Below are 20,189 nucleotides of genomic sequence, written 5' to 3'. Positions count from 1 at the left end.
GGTGCTGCTGCGGCTTCTGACCCTGCCTGAGGCGCGCTGTGCCCGGCTCTCGGCCTGCTCCCCGCTGCGGGGCGTGACGCCGTGAGGGGGACGCCGTGAGGGGGACGCCGTGAGGGGGACGCCGTGAGGGGGACGCTGTGAGGGGGACGCCGTGAGGGGAGCCCCGCGGGCGCGGCGGGGGCTGAGGGGGCTGTGGCCGGCCCCGTCCCGGCGCTCAGCGCACCACAGCCGCCTCCCAGGGCACAGCCAGCCTGCCGGCAGCGCTCCTCGACGGCTTAAAGCAGCAGCGCGGGCACCAAAAAAAAATTCCTTAAACAGACCAAACAGCGGCAGCAGCAGCTCCCCGCACCCCAGCTGTGCCGTCGCTGCCGCGGCTCCCCCCTCACCGCCCGCGGGCTTCTCCTCAGGGCAGCGGAAGCGCTGGGGACCGCGCCCGGGGCGTGCCGCGGGGCTGCGGGCACGGCGAGCGGAGCCGTGTGGGCGTTTGTGGTGGGTGTGTGTGTGTGGGGGGGCGCTCCCCTCAGGAACCCCCCGCGCAGGGGACGAGGACGGGCTGAGGCAGCGGGAGCGCGCACGGCGCGCGCCACCGCCTTCTCCTCAGCGGCCCCAGGGCGGGCGCCCGCAGGAATCCCGCCGCTCCCCCCCCCCCCCGCGCTGCTCTCCAAGCGGCTTTAATCGTCTCCTTATATGGACAGCAGAATGTCTGACGTCACCCCGCGCTGGGAAACCAGCGAGCGCGCAACGCGGCTTGGCCGGGAATAGGCGGCGGGGAGGGGATGGGGGGGGGCGCTGGAATGCTGACGGACGCGGCTCTGCGCCACTGGCGGCGGCGGCGGCGGCGCGGCCATTGGGCGAGGCGGGCCGAGGGGGCGGGGCGGCGCGCGGGGCCGCCTGAAAAGCCGCCGCCTGGCTGCCGCCCCCTGCCAGTGCGGGGTGGGCGCCGCCAGGGGCAGGCAGGAGGGCGGCGGGTTCGAGTCCCGCCTCCGCCAGCCCGAGCCGGGAGCCGCCGCTCCGCTCTGCTCCGCGCTGCCGCAGCCCGCCGGGGAGGGGCGGAGAGCTCGGGGTGGATCCGTGTTGATTTTATTTCTTTATTTTTAATTTTTTACTTTTAATTTCCTCCCCGTTCTCCTGCTTCCGCGGAGGCCGCGGCTCTCCCGGTGCGGTGCCAGCCCGCGGGGCCGGAGTTTCGCCGGAGTTTGTGCGGACTTGGGGCCGCCCCGCCGCCGCCGCCATGCCCGTGTTCCACACGCGCACCATCGAGAGCATCCTGGAGCCGGTGGCCCAGCAGATCTCCCACCTGGTCATCATGCACGAGGAGGGCGAGGTGGACGGCAAGGCCATCCCGGACCTCACCGCCCCCGTCTCGGCCGTGCAGGCCGCTGTCAGCAACCTGGTGCGGGTGAGTAGGGGCGCACGGCCCGGCCCGGCCGCTCCCCTCACGCAGGTGCCCGTTAACGGCCGCTAACGGCCGCCTCGCAGCCCTGCCCGCCGCCGGGACGCGGCGAGAAGCCCCCAAAAGCCTCATCTGTGCCCCCCCAGCGGGGACGAAGCCCCTCAGAGCCCGGCTGCCCGGTCTCGGAGCGGCCCCAACTGTTGCCGCCCGGGGCTCTGTGCTGCTGCCCTGGGCACGGGGAGGGTGAGGGCGAGGCTGGAGCCGCTGCTGCCGGCACCCCGCCCCGGGGGTGCCCTGCTCTGCTCGGCTGCAGCCGGAGGTGGCTGGAGATCAGCCCGGGTCGCTTCGGTTTCCTGCGAGCAGCTGGGAGCAGTGCGACTTCCCAAGGCACGAGTGTTTGCAGTGCAGGCTCTTCAGCCTGAGGAGTGCGAGTGACTAATGGTAGAAGTGTTTTCTATTAATACTTCTGTGACCGGCTGCATCAGAAGTACGGCAAACTGTTGCAAAGCAAAAATGTCTCGCTGGATGTAGAAAGCGCTGAAATGCTGCACGCTCGTGTTTCTTTAGCAGTTGGTAATACATGCCTTGTGCTTCTGTTAGGTTCACATTACAGACTCTCGGGATTCATTTTAAAACATAACACACCTCTTGCTCAGTGTGATTCCTCTACATTCTTAAGCTGTTCATGGCAGGCATTATCTCTTGCCAAAAAACTTTAACTTAAAATGGAACACTTTAACAACAGTTGGAAATGCATCACTGGTAACTGATAAATGCATTAAAATGCTGAAGTCGTGAGGCTTGTGGTATAAGAATCTGTCAAGATGACTAATGCAAGTGATGTGTTTATTAGATTTCAGCCTGCAGTACTTGCTGCTGCAATAATAACTCGTCACTTTGAGGTTCTGCAGTATAACTGTGGCTTCTGCTCCTCGCCACTCCATGACTTATTTCTATGGGAGGTACTGTCAGGAACACTTCTTGCTTCTTGCTGGCTCGAGCTGGAACTCGTGAGTTCCGCTGAAGAGCATTCTGCCTACAGCAGTGCATTGGTCTAGTAGGTATATTGGCTGTAAGGGTGTGAAGCTGGAGTGTATGAAATACTTTTCCTTGAAAGGAAGACTTCAGATTAAAGCTTTGCTTCTGAGCTTAGCCTGTACACTGGGTTGTGTGATTTATTTATTTTTTTATGCCCCACCCCAAAGAAACCTAGTCTGATGAAGCACCATTTGTTAGAGAAATTAAAAAAAAAAAAGAATTCGTTTCTTTCTGCAGCTTGCTAATGCCAGTTCTTTTTTCATTTTGAGCCATTGTTTTCGAAGTCTCTGACTTGGTTTCTCTGTGTGCTAGCTTGATAAGGGGAAAGACTGGTAATTCACAAAGGGCAAACAGAAGTGTAACTTGAGTAGGTACTTAAAAGAAAAGACGTCCTGGTTTGGTATAACACAGCTTTGACTACACAAAATAATTAAGAAATGAAGTTACATTTCTTATCCAGAGCTGTGCTTTTAGTGCATCATTCTTAACATCTTTGAAACTACAGTTTCACATAAGCAGGGGTATTTGTTCAGTCAGGTTTTCTAATTGCTGGTCTTCTAGTGGCTTCAGAAAATGAATTGCTGGTGTAACCAAGACAGCCATGTGGCTGGGAGTTCTTCACATTTCCTGCTCTGTTTGTCTGGGGTTCACCATGTAGTGTAAGTATTGGGAAGTGTACATGATGGTGGTGAATACTGACCACCAGAGAAATCACGCTTTACCAGTGATGACTTGGCACATTGCAGCACCACTTATCAGCTCCTCAGCCTATAGTAAGGGCACCGCAGTTTGGAAGGTGCAGTACGTAATCTATGAAGTTATTGCATTTGTAATCAACAGGTGGTGGTGTTGGAAGAGCTGAGACCCTCTCTTGTGTAAGGCCTTAGGAGGTGCCCTGTGTTGGGAAATGGGCTAAGAAATGAGAAGATACCTCATTCAAGGAAGGAGCCACATGCAGTTACTTCCTTTATAGTTAATTTTGTTAATATTCCTGAGATACAAGTAACACAACATGCTATGTCCAGGATGGAGCAGAATTTGATATGTCTTCTGTAAGAGTCTTAAGTTAAAAATAGTTGATAAAGCACAAGGGAGTCTTTCTCAGGTACATCTTGGCTACAAACCTCTGTGGAAGAGCTTTTCCTTCAGTTTGTCATTTGATATTCATTTCTGTATTTTCTGTCTGAAATGAATGTGCTATATTTATAAGTTTGTATGAAGCTACCTTTAGCCTTGTTTTATTTAAGGCTTGCACACCCAGAGACATCTACTAACACCTACTGTAGGTACACTTCCCAGCTTCCTGTCGTAGCTAGTTGCAAAGTCCTTCTAGGCAAGAAAAAGTTGAAGTTATTGTTGAAATCAATTAAACATTTGCTTAAGTTAGTCCCTCACCATGCTAAACACCAGAGACTTGTTCTGTACTTCTTGTATATTAGTTTCCATAATATGTGAGTTGGATTCTACCAATTCTAGAGTATGCTGATACTTTTGTAGAATCTTTGTAGAACAGTCCAAATAGTTTAAATCACCTGATGACATTTGTTAACTATGAAATGAAGTACATGTTGTTCATGCAAAAGTTTTGTATGTAAAGATAAGTGGCAGAAGTTTTCTAAATAACCTTTGACTGGATCCAAGAATGAGAGGAGAAGCTTCAGATTAACACTGTAGGATGAATAATGCACTAAATGATATTTTTTTAACTGAAGATCTTAGTGTTTTTATTGGCTGGTATTTGGAGTGGATATGTGCCCTGTATGGAGGGTTGGGGCTTTGCTTAATAGTTCTTGTAGCTGAAGATGTAATGCTGAAATGATAGGACTGGTTAGAAAAATATTCATCACCAGACAGGGAGTAACTTGGGACTCGCCAAATGTTCTGTTACTTTAATGGGCAATTAAATGGAGTTTGGAGTTCTGAGTGTTCAAAATTCCCTTGGAAGGAAAGGAACCTTGTGGTGGTTTGGTGTTCTAACTCTTGTAAAGCATTCATCAAATATCTACCTTTTAAGGAGGGATTTCTATTAAAGATGTCTAATGGTAATGCAGAACATGGAAACCTATCACACACTATGTAATGCAACTTCAACAGTTGATAGGTAGAAAAAAGTCTCTACTTTCCAGTAGTGACCTTACTAACATTTATGTTCAGAGTGACGTTACACTACTGCCAAACACAGAAACCAAATTCTGCCCTGCCTTTTTAAGCTCAATTTAGTTAGTGCTTTGTATGGATTCTGGTTTTCTGTCATTACAAGCATAGACTACCCTTGTCACTTCACACTGGTGTTATGAACTGAACTGCTTCAGAGCAGAGTCCTTGTGGCTGTGCCAGACATTGGCAGTTCAACAGGTGAAGCAGTTGAGTTTGGCAGATAGGGAAGTAATTCTCTGCATGAGAACTAAGGTAATAGAGGGAACCTGTGAGGAGAGTGAAGTATGCATGACTTAAATGCTGGAGTGGTGTCAGGAACTTGGGATGTTGCCTTTTCAGAGGCTAGGTTGTTGAACCGGATCAATATTCTGAAAGAGTTAACCTGCCTTGCTTGAGACCATTACTGTATTTCTGTCCTTCATCTCAGCTGAGCTTGATCTGTTTGAGGCAGGTGATGGCAGTGGGGTATGCTCATAAAAGATTTGTCAGGTGTTTGTAGTCACAAATGAAGTGGTTGAGATTGTGCAGAAGAGATCTGTTCAGACAGGTCAGCATTTCCTCTGAGGATGCAGCTTCTGCCTTTCCATCCTCTGTGCTATCTGTGCTGTCCTCTTGTATTTGAATCTACATGTTTCATAAGGGTTTGTGTGCGTCCAGTTTCTATTAGATTAACTTTTATGGGGGAAAAATTGCTTTGCTCTCTCATGTAGTTAGTTATAACATTGGATGCTGTGCATGTATACAGGTTTGTGCAACTATACTGACATCTTTCTGCATCAAGAGCAAACAAGCTGGGCTAATCAGGAGTAAGGGTCTCTTAGATAGTCAATGTCTTTTCTTGCAGTCATGGTTTATCAGATGTTACCTCCAAGCCCTGCTGTCCAAGTACTAATTTAACATCAATGGGTATGATCAAGATTAAGCTTAACTGGAGGTTGTACTAGATGAGAGCAGCACTGTATTGTTGGGTCAGGCAGGTTTCTGTCACTTCCTAAAGCTGTGAGGTCAGTCTCTTCAAACTGTCATCAGCTGAAGCCCACCCCATCCATGCGCAATCAGAACCACACAAAGGACTCATGAAACAGGCAAAGTTCTGTACTAGTACTTCAGTGGCATAAAGATTTAAAACCAAAGAAGTGTGGGAGAATGGCATTGTGTATGTGTAGCAGCTGTCCTACTTCATCCTAGTGAATGAGGCAATCACCTCAAGCAATCAGTATGTTCTGGGTGCACATCCGTGAGCCTCTCAAGCATGACAAGTTGCTGAGGCGTGTAGGGCTGGGCAGGAAGAGCTGTCGTTGTTTTCCTCTGACAGGCTGTGAATTGCCTGCTGGTACCTGCAGCCCACCAGACGGGAAATAACTCATAAATTTGTGGAAGATGTAGCCTGCCTTGAAACCCTTGTTACAACTGCAACAGTTAGTCAAATGCATGGCTAAACACCCTTAATAAGGAGAAATACTCAGATGGTTGTGGAGAGTGGACTGGAAAAAGAGCATTCTCATCCCTAAATGATTTCTTCTGGCATAGCTGACTTACCTGCATCTCAGGGTATGCAAGATAGGAGTGAGCTCTTGGGGGTAACTTTTTGGTTTAGAGGAAAAATTAGCTTGCACTACTTCTATTAAGAGCCTTGTGGAGGAGGATGGAGAAGAAAAACTGAGCTTTTTCTGTATAGAGTTTTCTGCACAGCACAAAAGAAGGCTTTCAAGTCAAGAGTCTGCAGGAACTTGCAGAGTTCCTTTTCTTGGTGTGTGCAACTCCTCCAGGGAGATACATAGATCAACCCCTGCTTCAGCCACCTCCCCCCAATTTTGTGTTCTTATTGTATTGTATCTTCATGCTGGAAGACATACCTTGTTCTAGTACCTCATCTGAACTGCACTGTGTTCAAACTTACCGCCAAATGGTGACTGAATGAGAGTACCAGAAGAGCCCTGGAGATCTTGTGAGAGAACAGACCTCTTCATTGTAGGCTACCATGCCTTATGTATAGTGGGAATGTGATTACTTCTAGGAATGAGTTTTCTTTTATATGAACAATTATTTTTGAAGAAGAACACTTTATTTTGGTATACCTGCAGTTTCTTTAGGTTTCTTTTACCGTATTGTGGGAAAAGTGGCCATATGTTCTGAGAGCTGATAAAACCAGTTAGGGTGTATGCATGGGGGTGGGGGAAAGGGTGATTAATGATAAATTAGAAAGAAAGCAACTCTGTAATCACAAAAGCACATGATAACTACTTTCTTGCTTTTATCTGTTAGGGATCATCTTGACATTAGTAGTAAATCAGCTTCTGATTTGAGTGGAATTATCTTTTTGTTCTATCTGAAAACTTAGACCAGTGTCTTCCATTAGCTCTAAAAGGAATCTTTTGTTCTCTGTTCCTTTAAATGTATGTGGAGATGGTGGAGGCCTCCATTAGTAATTACAAGCAGCTTGCTCTTGGGCATAAAAACTGAGAGTAATATTCAGCAGTGGATAGTCTTACAGTGGTTGGTTGGGCTAAAAAGTTCCATATGCCAGCAGAATGGAGTATACCAGTCTGGCTCTGGGAAACTCAGTATTTGCTTTCTCCTGTCTAAGTGTATCCCTCCACAGGGAGGACTTCTTAAATCCATACTGAGGGCCAAGGCTGAGGGGCTTCTTGCTCCCAATTTCTTGCAACTTTACTGTGTCATGTAGTGCTGCCTTGTGCTTTGAAGCTAGAGGCTATTCTTTTTCCTCACAGGGGTATCGGACTGTAGACATAAATTACTTTAGAGAGCTTTAGCAAAAGAATGAACCACATAGAACATAATTCAGTATGTCTTACAGTTGGAGATGTAGCTTGACAATATCAGCAGGGTAACGTACAGGTGTCTTTCTCCTTCCCACTGTAGTTGTAATTTAGATTAATGATGCAAATCTTTAAGGGGACCGGATGGGCGGGAGGAGGATAAGCACTGGTTTTAAAGTAGTGTTGAGCAAATGTGCAATGTTAGTGCTAGTGACAGGAGATTTCTGAAAACATTAAGTGGTGGTTGTTGCAAACGCTAGGTATGTTGGTTGGGTTCCACATCTGCTCGAGTTCTTAAACACAAATTAAATAAAACAATTTGCAAATACTTATCCAGAGAACAGAATGGTCTGATTTGACACTGTCTTGATTATTGCTTAGTTTTGGCAGTGGCCTCACAGAGTTAAGACTTTTTTTTTTTTTAATCCCCACTTCAGCTTGTATGCATTGTACTGAAGTTCTTTCTTCTAACTGTATTTTATATTGGGTCTTTCTGGCTTTGTATCTTTTCGGTTCTGATATGAAGACAAAGTTAGCAATATCATTTTTCTTCTGCTGCCAATTCTCCCTCTGTAAAGCAAGTCAGACAGGCAAACAACATGGTAGGAAACTCTCTAGGTAATGATAGTTTTCTTCCTGTAGTGACAAATTCTATTTCATCATTTGCTCAGTCAAGTGCTGAGAAGCAATTCTTTCTGATATAGAGCCTGCCTCAGTAGCCATGGTTTTTAAATCTGGGAAAACGTTAACACTCCTGGCATTTATCTTTAAACATAACAATAGGAATTTGTGTTAGACATTGGCATTATCAAATTTGGACATGAAAATATCTTTAAATGTGTACAATTCATTTAGTGCATGGATGCAGAGTAGTTGATGTTTCACTGCATAATTTCTTCCTCAATTTTTGACATTAGGTAAGAACTAAAATATAGTGTGTTCTATAACTGGAGTCTAAAGTAATGTGTGTAGGTGCATGGAGATGCAGCACATGTGGGTGGCTGTTGCAGGTATCTGTACTTCAAAAGACACGAGGCATGTGAGATGACTCGCTGCAGAGAGGATTGAGATAAAATAAAGGCTGGATCTTACTTCCAGTTACAGATGCTTCACTAATACGGATCTGTGGATCTCTGTAAAACATGAGCTTAGCGTTCTAGCAGCTCAAAATGGAATTGGTAAAATATGTATAATGTTTGGAAGTAGGTCTGGTTTGTCTCTTTAAGTCAAAACTGTACTGAAGCTTTAATAATGTGAGATTGCATAGAGAATCAATAGATGGTAAATGTTCCCTTCATTTGTTTTGCCTAATCATTCAAATCTGATGAGGAATGACTTGCATTGGCCCTGTCCTGAGACAAGAACTAAAGTTTTCTATGAAAACATGTTGAAATCATTTTTGAAAGAAAATCTTAATCTGAAGTAATAAATGTTCTGATCCTCCAGAATAATTACTTTTAATTGGGTGATGACCAATGGATAACTAATGAAAAAAGAAAAAAGAGGGAGCGAAACCCAACCATAATAAATCTGAGAGCCTTGCCATGATCATGGAAACTGTCAGCTTGTATTGACTCCTTGATGACTGCAGTTTGGATAGCTTGTCTTCTCCCTGTGAGAACATGTGTTGAAGCAGCTTCCCAGTAGCCTGACTTCCTAGCTAGGGTAGGAAAGTGATGATTCATGTCAGGGTTATCCAATAAAGAGCAGAAGACAGAAACAAACTGTTCCTGTAGAACACTCGTGTGCCTTGCTGCTCCTGGCTTAGAATCCTTATGAAGAGACCTTGAGTAATAAAATTGCGTTCCGTGTTCCATCAGTGGTTATGCTCACAGAACAATGAATGTGACATGATCTGTGCACTGAAGGTAGACTTTCCCGTGTCCAAACATAGAGAGTCTCAGGGAACTGGGAATGCTGAAGGCATGTCTTAGTAAAGGCTTCAGTGAAGAAGGTATTGAGTACCTCAGCCTTCTGTTCTATCACCAGACCCCCTCACCCATTCAGCACTGGGCCCACATTTTCTATGGTCTACATTTTGCTGCTGGTACACAAACGTTGCTGCTGCCTTTCATGTCCCTCACTAGTTTTAACTCCACATGGACTTTGGGGTTGACCATATGCCTGCATACGCAGTCTTGCTGTTTCTTGCCTGAGTCACCTCTCCAGTTTTCTGCCTCTTACATGCTTCCTTCTTAAGTCAGGGTTATGTCAGGAGCAGTCTGTTCCTCCATGCAGGCCTCCTGCCATCTTTGCTTGGGGTGTTACGTTTTGGAGCTTAAAAGGTAATCCTTGAAAACAACCAGCTTTACAGAACTCCTCTTCCTGCTAAGACTGTATCCAGTGGGATTTCTTCAAGCAGATCTTGCAGGACAAAGTTCCTTCTCTGGAAGGCAAGGGCCTGTTTATCTTGTTCCCGCCTTCCAGGATCCTGAATTCCACCATCTCATGGTCACTGAAGCAAAGGTTTCCTCTGACATTACCTAACCACTTCTTCCTGGTTTGCAAGCTCAAGGGTCAGTGAAGTGCCTCTTCGAAGCTTAGAATATGTGACAGGAAAGCTATAGTAATTTGTCTTTGTAAACAGTTGTATTATACTGGTTATATGATGCCCTAAAAAGGCTTACTCAAGCAACTGACATGCTTCACCTTGGTCTTCAGATGCACACAATGCATAAATGATGAATACAGTTCAGGAAAAGTACATGCTACTTTGAATAATTTTACACAAGTCTGAGCATAAAATTGTATGCAGTGTAAGATCATAGAGTCCTTCAGGTTGGAAAAGACATCTGAGATCAAGTCCAGCTTTTAACCTAGCACTGAATTCCACCATTAAACCATGCTGTGAAGTTTTACATCTACGCATTTCTGGAAGACCTCCAGGGATGGTGACTCAACCACTTCCCTGGGCAGCCTATTCAAATGCTGCGCAACCCTTTCAGTGAAGAAATTTCTTCTAATATCTGGCCTAAACCTCCCTGGCACAACTCAAGGTGGCTTCTACTCATCTTATCACTTGGTGCCTGGGAGAAGTCCTTTAAGGTAGTTGCAAAGTATAAAGATGTCTGTGTATTCAGCAGCCATTCTATTCTCATTGCTCTCTAAACTCATGTTTAGACAATTTAAAGTAAGTCTTGTATGGTAATTACAAAATTGTTTAAGTTTTTTTTAACTGTCTCAAAATATGCACGTTATTAATTCAAGGCAGCCTTGGTTCAGGTTAGCAGTAAGCAAAGACCAGAAAGCAAAGCAGAAGCAATCTTCTCCTGTGAAGATTGCAAGTTAAACATTTGTAGTTCATAAGGGTGTTCAGGAGTACCTGGTATTCTTGTGGTGGTGTTCATCTGGCAATTGACTTGTTCATTTGATGATAGGACAGACCTGCTTTTTGACATTTGAATACACTGATGATGCTGGGTGTTTGTGAATAACGAAGATGGGCATATTACTCCTTAAATGCTGAAGAGTGCATAAAAAAAAACAATGGAAAGTAATTTCTTGAGTAGGTGAAGTGCCATAAATGCTGAAGTAACAGTGAGTGATTTCTGTAACTGCAAACTGTTTGGGACTGCTTTGGCCTGTAGTGGATAAATCATGGGTGTTGCCTTACTTAAGTCAGTGTGATGACAAAATAATGAATGCTTTTGTATGTTGAACAATGTTTGGTATGTTTTCATTTTTTGATGAAACTAAAAAAAAGTTCTATAATGAAAGGAGCAGGTGTGATGACATGAGAAGGTTATTAAAGGCCAAACCAGAAAGTCTGTATGAACTTGCCCAATTGTAATCTTACAGCCACTTCCTGGACATCAGCTCCTTCTGTCAAGCAGGGAAGCTATCAGAAGCTGTGATCTGGAGCGTGAGTTTCTCCAGCAGCGTCTCTTCCTCTGCTATCTTCAAACCTTTTCCTGCTTCTGGGAGAGACTGCTTATTGCAGCTCTCTTTGAGGAGGGAAATATTAATGAAATGTTCTTATGCAGGCCATGTTTTGTTTGCATTAATAATTTCCTTGGAAAGAGCAGAAACTGAGACTTGAACAAGATGGACTGTCAGTACATGTGAGAGCCACATAATGTGTTAGTTTTGACAAGAGTTTTGGGCTGAGCTTGGTTCCTGGTGACAACAAATTTGGTTAGGTTTTGAACAACTGGACTTGCCATTTAGGAGTGAAATATTTGTGCATAGGTAATGAATGGCTAAAACTGTTAATACCAGAATGAGATACAGCAATGTGGAATTGAGTGAAATGATTAGTGCTCAGACAAGCTGGCACTTTCAATGTCTGTATTTCAACTCTATGGATACTAAACATACTTAGAAGTTTTTAATATTGAAATATGTACTGAATGATAACGAAGTGTTATCAGTATAAAAGTGCTGCTTCAAGCATCCAGTTGGAAGTTACTGGGGAGCTTACTTGCTAGTGCTGTACTTAATGGTGTATGTGTTTGCTTTCAAAACTTAAAACTTAATTTGTTACTTTAAGACTGATCTTTTAAGTTTCCAATTCCAGTCTTTGAATGTGTATGGATAAGTTTAAACCCAAATCATTTAAGTCTGCAAAAGCTATTTTTAATAGGTCACAAAAAAAACCACATCTAATACTCAAGTTATGTTTAAGTATATAGATGTTTTGAAATTGTTGCACAACTTGCAAGGTTCTGTGTGAGAGGAGAAATTAGTAAACTGACTAGTACTTGTTGCACTATGCTGAACATCACTTAGCAGCTTTTACAGCATGATACTTCTGCTGAATAACTGGGAGATTAAGCAAATTGGTTTCTCCTAAACAAATCAGTTTCTTCCAAACTCGGACAGAGCAGTAGTGAAAAGGTCAATTTTTATTTAGTGTGCCCTGATACAATGACAAAAAATTGGACTGTGAAGGGCCAGCAATTGCCAAATGATTGACTTAACTGTAGCAGCTGAGAAAGTGCTGCTTGATTCTATGCTGCTTTTTAAAAAAGTTGCCTTTTTCAGAAAATCAAGGAGTGGGAACATCAATAAATTTTAGTTTCGTTTCAGGTTTCCTTCAGTCTTCCTCTGGAAAAAATGGTAACTTTACAAAGCATAGCACTACTTGCACTTCTGTGAAGTTAATGCTGGAGAGAACGTGCATTCCTCAACTCCCTGAGCAGGCTGTTCTGGCACTTGGGCTGTCAGCCCAGCCCACCCCCCATGCAGCAGGAAGAAATGTATTTCTTCTGTTGTTCCCATTTCCTTCCCCCCTGCTTGACAGATTATTGTAACTCCGAAATGTAGAATATATTTTTTCTCCCAATTGCAAGCCAACTTCTGGCATAGTAATTTTGCTATTGTAGTTTTTGGTGGGGGCAGGTAGAATCTGACCTCTTCTCCAATTACTCGGGGTAGTGGAATGCTAAAGAAACTTTGTAATTCTGAAGCAGTAAATGGTTTGAAGAGCTATTTCTTAGCGTCTTTTGTGGCACATCTCTACATCAATGTTCTCGGCAAGAAGAAAAGGTGTCAAACAAACTCTCTCCTGCATGTGGCTTTTGCTTCAAATATTTTGGTGGTGCTGATTTACTGTTGTATGTAGCATGGCATTGGTAGGGTATGAGGGGTTTCCTAAACTCAAAGGATATAGGTTTTGATTTCATAGCTGAGCAGTTCCTTTCCTCAGACAGGTGTTTTTCTTGGCTTGCTAGCTGCCCCAGAAATGTGTAGTAGTTGTTTCACACCAGTATAGTGGTTTCTAAGAAGAGTGATGCTCTTCTCTTCTGTTGCTTTTAAATTCAGAACAACTTCCTCAAAAAAAGACGAAGTGCTGTTGTTTGGGTTGTGTGTAAGTAAGCTTCTAAAAAACAGAATTGCCACCTATAACTAAAAACTAAATATGGCAATTAGATAATATGAAATGGTGAAGGTGTTTTAGTTTCCTTCCATTGTTTAAGTACTTGATTGTGACCTTTGAGTTTCTTGCTGATGCTAATTTTCTTGTTTCATCTAACCCAGAGCAGTTGTCAGATCAGACACTTCGTTATCTGATTTTATTAAAAACATGCATGCAGTTGGCAGAAGTCTGATAGAGGATGCTTTGTTTTCAAATTCTTTGTGGTGATTCCCACATAAGTGAGTCATATTCTACACACTGAATTAATTGCAGAGCAGGTATAAGTGGCCGTGAGCACTGGGTGCAAAAGCAACTTGGAAAATAATCATGTAATACCAAGTTTATGACACTGGTAAGGTTTTAAGGGTGCTGTGAATGAGCTCTGTCCCTTGGAAAACAGCCCACCATTTATAGTCCTTATTCTATTTAATGTAACTAGATACTGTTGTGGCTAACCAAAGCATCACGTTAAACATTTGAGCAATGATTTATGCCATTAACTTTACACTGGAATCAACTGTTACACAAGAAAAATGAGTCTCTTACGAAAAACAAATTGCCTAATATCACTACAGAAGATGAATAATCAGTGTAAAACGTTATGTTAGTGTATCTTCTGCTGGTGAAGAAACATTTACTATGGACTTGACCCAGATTGTGAGATAAGTGCCTGTTTCTTCAACCATGTATGTATTAAAATAGGGAAATATATATTTTTTAAATAGTGAAAGGACCCAGTGAAAAATGTTTCCTTGTGCACTTTTACTTAAAAGTTGAATTCTATTTAGTTCTTGCCTTTGCAGGTTGACTTGAGTAAACAAGTGAAAGCTGCATCTCTTACATGTTCCTTCCCTACTTCATTACATTGTTTAGCCCTAAACCCAGTTTTAGTAACCTGTTAAGATCATGGAAATAAATGCTGGAAATAAATATTCAGATAAATGAGCAATCATCTGATGGGCATATGAGAACAAGTTTCTGGAGCAGAGCCATGAGTGCTGGGGAGGGAATAGTAAGAATTTCAGAACTGGTTGAAATGAAAGGTGGCTTTATGACAGTAGCTGTGTCAATAATGGTGTTTAGAGTAAGTTAAAACACAATGTCATGTAAATAGTGGGATGGTGAGTATTGTTCTGTTTGGCTATCTTGGTACTGATAAGCATCACTGCTGTTAGAGGCTAGAAGTGAATCTATATTCTCATTTTGTTGTGGCTTCAAGTCTGAAAATGGATGCTCTTTTTTGTTTGCTATCAGAAGTGTTGTTTGAACCTGCTTTTACCTTTCTTGTGCTGCAAAACTCTACCTTCTTGCAGTGAACTGTGGCTGTGTTGAACCCTAAGAAAAAAGGAAGTCTTACTCAGGAACCACTGATGCTCATGGGGGGAGTTCAGAAGGGAAGGAGTGCTGACCAAGCTTATATCTAAAGAACAGAAGATACTAAAATTCAGTCTGATAGCTAACCTACACTTCCGGTTTTGCTACGTGAAAATTCTTCATGTAGCTAGCAATACATGTGAAATTACCTGTCTTCAAAAAAAAAATTGAAAGTAACAAGTGGATCTTAAATTTAACTGAATATCAAAATGAAGGCACTTATAGTAGACATGTGCCTTCTACTTTATGTAGTGGGAGGTCTTAAACTTGGTGAACCTTCTCTGCTTCTGAAACTCATTATTCACTAAATAAGTGTGTTCATTTGTCTCTTGGTTCCTTGAATGTTTTCTGTGCCAACACAAATAAATAAAATACCTGTGTGATGTGATTTTTATGAAGACCACCTCAAACTCTGCATTCTGATGTAGCAAAAACAATCTGGGAATCTAGTAAGTCTATTACTACCTATGTGAAGCCATAGTTTGGGTTGTTTTAGAGGCTGTTTCAGTCCAGTTTTGTCATCTATAAGGGAGGTAGAGGAGTAACCTGTGAGTATGTGGAAGAAAAATTTTCATGCCCTTGAAATATGGATGAACTTCCTGTGGTGAAGCATTTTGGCTTGGTTGGTGATGATATAATCTTAAATCTCTTGATACTTCTCTTTGACTGAACACTTGGTTTAGTGTTTATACTAAAAGGAAGGACAGGATGTATCTCAGTTACTTGTGGGGGAAAATTGCTTAGCTGCATGTTGGATAGGGTTTTGGTAGGTACTAGAAGATGCAGGGTTACTTAAAGCACTGTTGTGCGTGGTGTTTGCTGTTCAGACAGGCATCTGAACAAGGAGAGAAATTAGCTCTGGTATCATCTGTTATCATTTAGGACAGTACTAATCTGTACTTCTGCAGCAGGATTCATACGAGGTGCTCAGACTTCATGATGATTCACAGCTCTGGGTGTGCAGGAATGAACTGGAAGTGCTTTCAAAGTCTGTGTGCTGTATGGTATGAGGAACCTTCCATAGACTTCCTTGTAAGGTAAAAGTAGCTAATTTGGCTGCAAATTTCATTTCCAGAGGGTGATTACTGTATCTTATTTCTCCAGCTGAGTTCTGTATGTGCCTGAAGCTCTCTTATGTTACTAGATCTAAGTGGAGTTACAGTATCTTAAAGCAGTTTTTAACAGAAATTAGTGTAGTTATGTAAAGTCTCACATACTCTGTGCTTTTGTTTCCTTTATGTCAAGTTTATGTATCTTAGAATTAACCAAAGCAGACACTAACAGTATGAATAAGTATCTTTGGTACCCAAATGATGTTGCTTCCAGTTTTCCATATGGTTTTTGTTCTATAGTTATGTATTTTACTTGGACAACAGGATTTCCTTTGCCTCGAGCCAACTAAATTTGTCTTAATCTCCAGTATAGACAGGTAGGTCAGCTTGCTGTTTTAGGGACCAGATGGTTGGAGTGTTCTAATTTACTTGACTTATTGCCAGAGGACTTTGAAACTATGCCTTGCTATGCTTGGAATGCAGTCTCTTGGTTTTCTCATGATTACCCCAGAGCCAATATACAGCATCCATATTAACTGAGAGGCAAAGCAGCTAGGCTCTGATTTGGTCTATTTAGGTTTGTGCCTAGCTTGAAGGGAAAAAGGAGCAGTCCAGTTGACAGATGCACAAGTATGTGCGTTGTTAGGTTGCTTTAAATTGGAAGCAAAATAAGAATTAAGCTGTTTCTTTAGACTTAAATTTCAGCCTTTAATTGTATTGCCCTATTCCACTACATTAAGTAGGAAAACTTAGATAAAGCTACTTAAATCAGTACTAACCTATCTAATTTAAATTATGTATCAATCTAACAGTCTAAGTGAGATGAGTAGTGATGAAATTGGAAACTGACTTCATTCAATGCTTTCAAGGGAGCCTTTGAAGGCAAAGCATACCATGTAGTTTAGAAACAATAAAGGTTAACTTCTCTTAGTTACAAATCACTTGTTTCAATCATGTGGGATGAGAAACATTAAATAGAGGAATAACATGTAACCCTGTTCTTTTTTATGAGACTTTTCAAGATTGCTTGTCTCTTCCATTCACTGTTTGGAGAGGGGGAAAGAAAAAAAAAAAAAACAACCCCCAAGAAAACAAACCGTTATTGGATGTGGTTAATGTTATCTCATCCAAATTCTTGAATGACTTGTGAAATTTGGGGAGGACCAAGAAATGCAATGATACACCCTGAAGCTGTTGTATTTAACAGCAAAGCACAAAGCTTTGTCACTTTTTCCAGGATGCATGCAGTTCTGTTTTGCTAACACTTATCATGTGCATGACAGTAGCTAGGGGTCAGAGCTTGATTAAAATAGTCACTTGAGCAGCTGTCTGGAAAAGATGGGAGTGAAATGAAGTGAAATACCAACAACTGGATCTGCTTGATACTGTAAATAAAAACAGGATGTGGTTTGCAGTGAAAATACTGTGGCTGACAACAATGAAGGAAAATGGAGCTAAGTACCCTTTGCTTCTCTTTTTGCTGCTGGAGCCCCTTCCCCCTTCTCAAAGGCTTTCCCTATTAATTTGGCTCAAATGACTGGTTTCACAAAGGGAAAAGTGAACAATTGTGAAGTAGTTATTGTACCCTTGCCACTTTGAGTCCAGTGAGACAAACTGTCTCTGAACTCTTTTGAAGATAAAGGATGTGCTTTGGCCTTCCAAGGGCAAGCCTTGGGGGAAGGGATGAACTCTGAAAGGTACAGAGTATGCAACTGGTTACCATTAGCTTCAGCTGTCATTGTTCTTATATTATGTGTAAGGCCACCGAGTCTGTAAGCTGTATTCAGAGTCCTTTCACAAGGAAATTTAGTTATCTCTGTTCATGTTGTTGTTTTTGTTCTGGACTAAAACATAAAAAAAAATCTGTGCTAGCAAGTAGGCATGAATGTGGTGTCACTTCCCTGCCTTATGGATTGTTCATAGTCTGGAAATCAAGGCCAGTTTTTACTTCACAGAAATATGATGAGATAAAAGGACTGGCCAACTTTGCTTTGAAATTATTTAAGATATAATAGATCATCTTAGCAGGATTTCAGAAATAGATATGCAATGTAGAAACTGTTTTCCTTGTGGAGTTAAAGCAAATACCTGAGTTCATTGTTTCAGGACAGACATTTAAAGAAATTGACAAGTTGTGGAGAACTTCATGGAGCTGTGCTGGTTTGCAACAAATTTCTGATGTGAGATTATATGCTCCCATTGACACTATGCTTCCTAGAGGCTTGCTGAACATGGAAGAATGCACAAACCAGCAACTGGATTTTAATGAGATGGCTTGTGATGAAGTTGCTTTTACAGCATACAGACCAGATGATTTGATTAGCACTCTGAATTTGTCAAGCGAAACTATTACTGCAGCTTAGTCCTCAAGAGAAACTTGGGGCTCTGCTACTGTTACAGCCAGGGCTGTGTGTGTTCACTGCATGTTGACAAAGGAATATTTTTGGGCTCCTTGATAAAATGACAGAGGTTTTGAATCAGCTTCTGTAACATCATGGAAATTAACATGTCCTAATCCTTTTTAACTGTGTTTAACATAAAAGCTGCAAGAAGAGTTTCACTTCAAACATTTGGCAAATTTTTGGTAGTGTCAATGTAGGCATTGAGGAGAGTCTTTGCTTTTGTGTTTCCCCCAACCCACAAAGACTGACAAACAAGCCTTGGACTCTAATGATAAACATGGTTTTCATATCATAGAAGCAATTTGTCCTTCAAATTCTTCCCACAAGTAGAACTAGGCACTACTGGATGTTTGTGGTGTCTTGTGTTGTGGTTCAAACCAACTCTTGAAGAATTACAAAAGCTGAAACGATTTCCCCTTCTTACTGAAACTGTTCTTAGCTATGTGCAACATACTAAGAAGATTGGAAAGGGACCTTTTGGGGTCTTCCTGTCCTGTGTTTTCTTACAGCAGAAGCAAACATGACAAAAAGCTGTAAAACACGGCCCAAGAGAAAGTCTCTCTTGCTTTTCCACCAAGAAAGTACTCCAGAGCAGGAAACTGGAAGCATACTGATCTACAAATTCTGCTACAAATCAATGATAGATAAGCATAAGATATATGAATAAAATTAAAATCCCAAAGCAGCAGGACATCTTCATTTCCTCCTGGTCCTTCTAGCTGTGCCCTTAGAAGCCTTCTAGTGGCCACATGTGTCTGATTTTTTTTAAATTTCTAGGCTTGCGAGCTTGATGGTCTCAGGTTACCTATATTTAAGTAGCAGGGAAGTAGCTCATTACTTCAGTTTAAGTGAAGCTCCTCTTATGAAGTCCCTACTTCACACAGAGTATTGAGATGAATATGGATGCGTTGAAATTTTAACAGTGGAACTATCTTCATAACTTCTTTTTGAGAACTTCCCTTGCTCTGTGCAGATAAAAACATTGAAGAAGTGTAGGTCTGGTTACTGTGTTAATAACTGCAAAGTTGCTTTGATGCAGTGGGTAATAACCAATTCATTATTTAGAAGTGGTAATTTAAGTTCTGTTGAGAGTGCTGCGTCTCAGTTAAGGGAGGATTATTTTAGGTGGTAAGAATATTGGAAACATGAGTTTGAATCCTGTTTTTCCCCCACACTTACCCTGTTGAATAGGAATAGAAAAAGGTTCTCAAGGTAACTGTTCTTTATTAGCATGAAGCTGTACAAACCTTTCTGTCTGAAACAGGGAATGCATAGATATTACATCTTAAGAAGAACCCCTGCCTCTTTAATTCCTTTGTCATTAGACTTTGGGGAAGGTGGAGCTGAGTGGTGAATATCTATCATGTTACACTGGTGCATCTGAAATCTATGCAGTTCATATGAAGTTCAGTCTGAAGAGACTGGATCTCATTGAAACAAGAAGTAAAAAATTCTCCTAGCCACATAGCTGAAAAGGAAAACACAAAACTTCATGGGATTGTGTATTTTTAGCTTTGAATGTGGCTTCAGGTTTTGAGAACATGCCTGTTAAATCCTATGCGGTAATGCTGTGTTATGCTGTCTCCATACCTTGGTTACAAATCCAAAGAGCTTCTGAAAAGGTTAATAGCTACATAAATATGGAATGCTTTCAATTGAACCACAGGGTTTTATGTTGAAACAGATTGAGTATGAGCAGTGTTGGTACTTCAGAAATTACTTTTCATGTTTTTTTTTTTAGGAAGATTGACCTTTTAAATTGAGACATTGTAGGAACTGCTCAAAATCTCACGTCTTGTCTGGGTGCTATATAGTGCTAAGAATACAGGAGGAGTGAGTTTCTGCTTTGTGATGAACTGGAAGAGAAATAGGCTCTTCTGGGAGTCTAGGACAAAGACAGTTTCTGTTCCAAAAGTTCTGAGGTTAAAGCTCCCCACAGAAAATCAAAATGGAAACTGACTGGTCCTCTGTTACTTTCATGTGAAGACTAAAGATTCTAGCTAGGCATAGCAAAGAATGCCTGTGTGTTTACATGTAAATATATCAAGTGTTTGTCTATAACTATATTGAGCTTAAGTATATTCTCTTAAAGAAGAGACTTTTCAGACTGGGCTAATAAACCTGTATTAATTGAAA

The 20,189-nt window shown here is 42.2% G+C and overlaps 1 protein-coding gene across 5 annotated transcripts in view; it reads left to right on the top strand.

Annotated features, from left to right (window-relative positions):
• Positions 1-910: 910 nt before the first annotated feature.
• VCL (vinculin) overlaps positions 911-20,189 on the top strand; it is a 62,314-nt gene continuing 43,035 nt past the window's right edge. For all 5 annotated transcript variants that reach the window (XM_068689290.1, XM_068689288.1, XM_068689289.1 and 2 more), the window contains exon 1: positions 911-1,399. In XM_068689290.1, coding sequence (XP_068545391.1) covers positions 1,232-1,399 — 168 coding nt within the window. In that variant the 5' untranslated portion in view covers positions 911-1,231. The remainder of the gene's footprint in view (positions 1,400-20,189) is intronic.

Source organism: Anas acuta, chromosome 7 (assembly GCF_963932015.1).
Source record: "Anas acuta chromosome 7, bAnaAcu1.1, whole genome shotgun sequence".
Classification (NCBI taxonomy): domain Eukaryota; kingdom Metazoa; phylum Chordata; class Aves; order Anseriformes; family Anatidae; genus Anas; species Anas acuta.
This window is presented reverse-complemented; position numbering and strand designations above follow the sequence as displayed.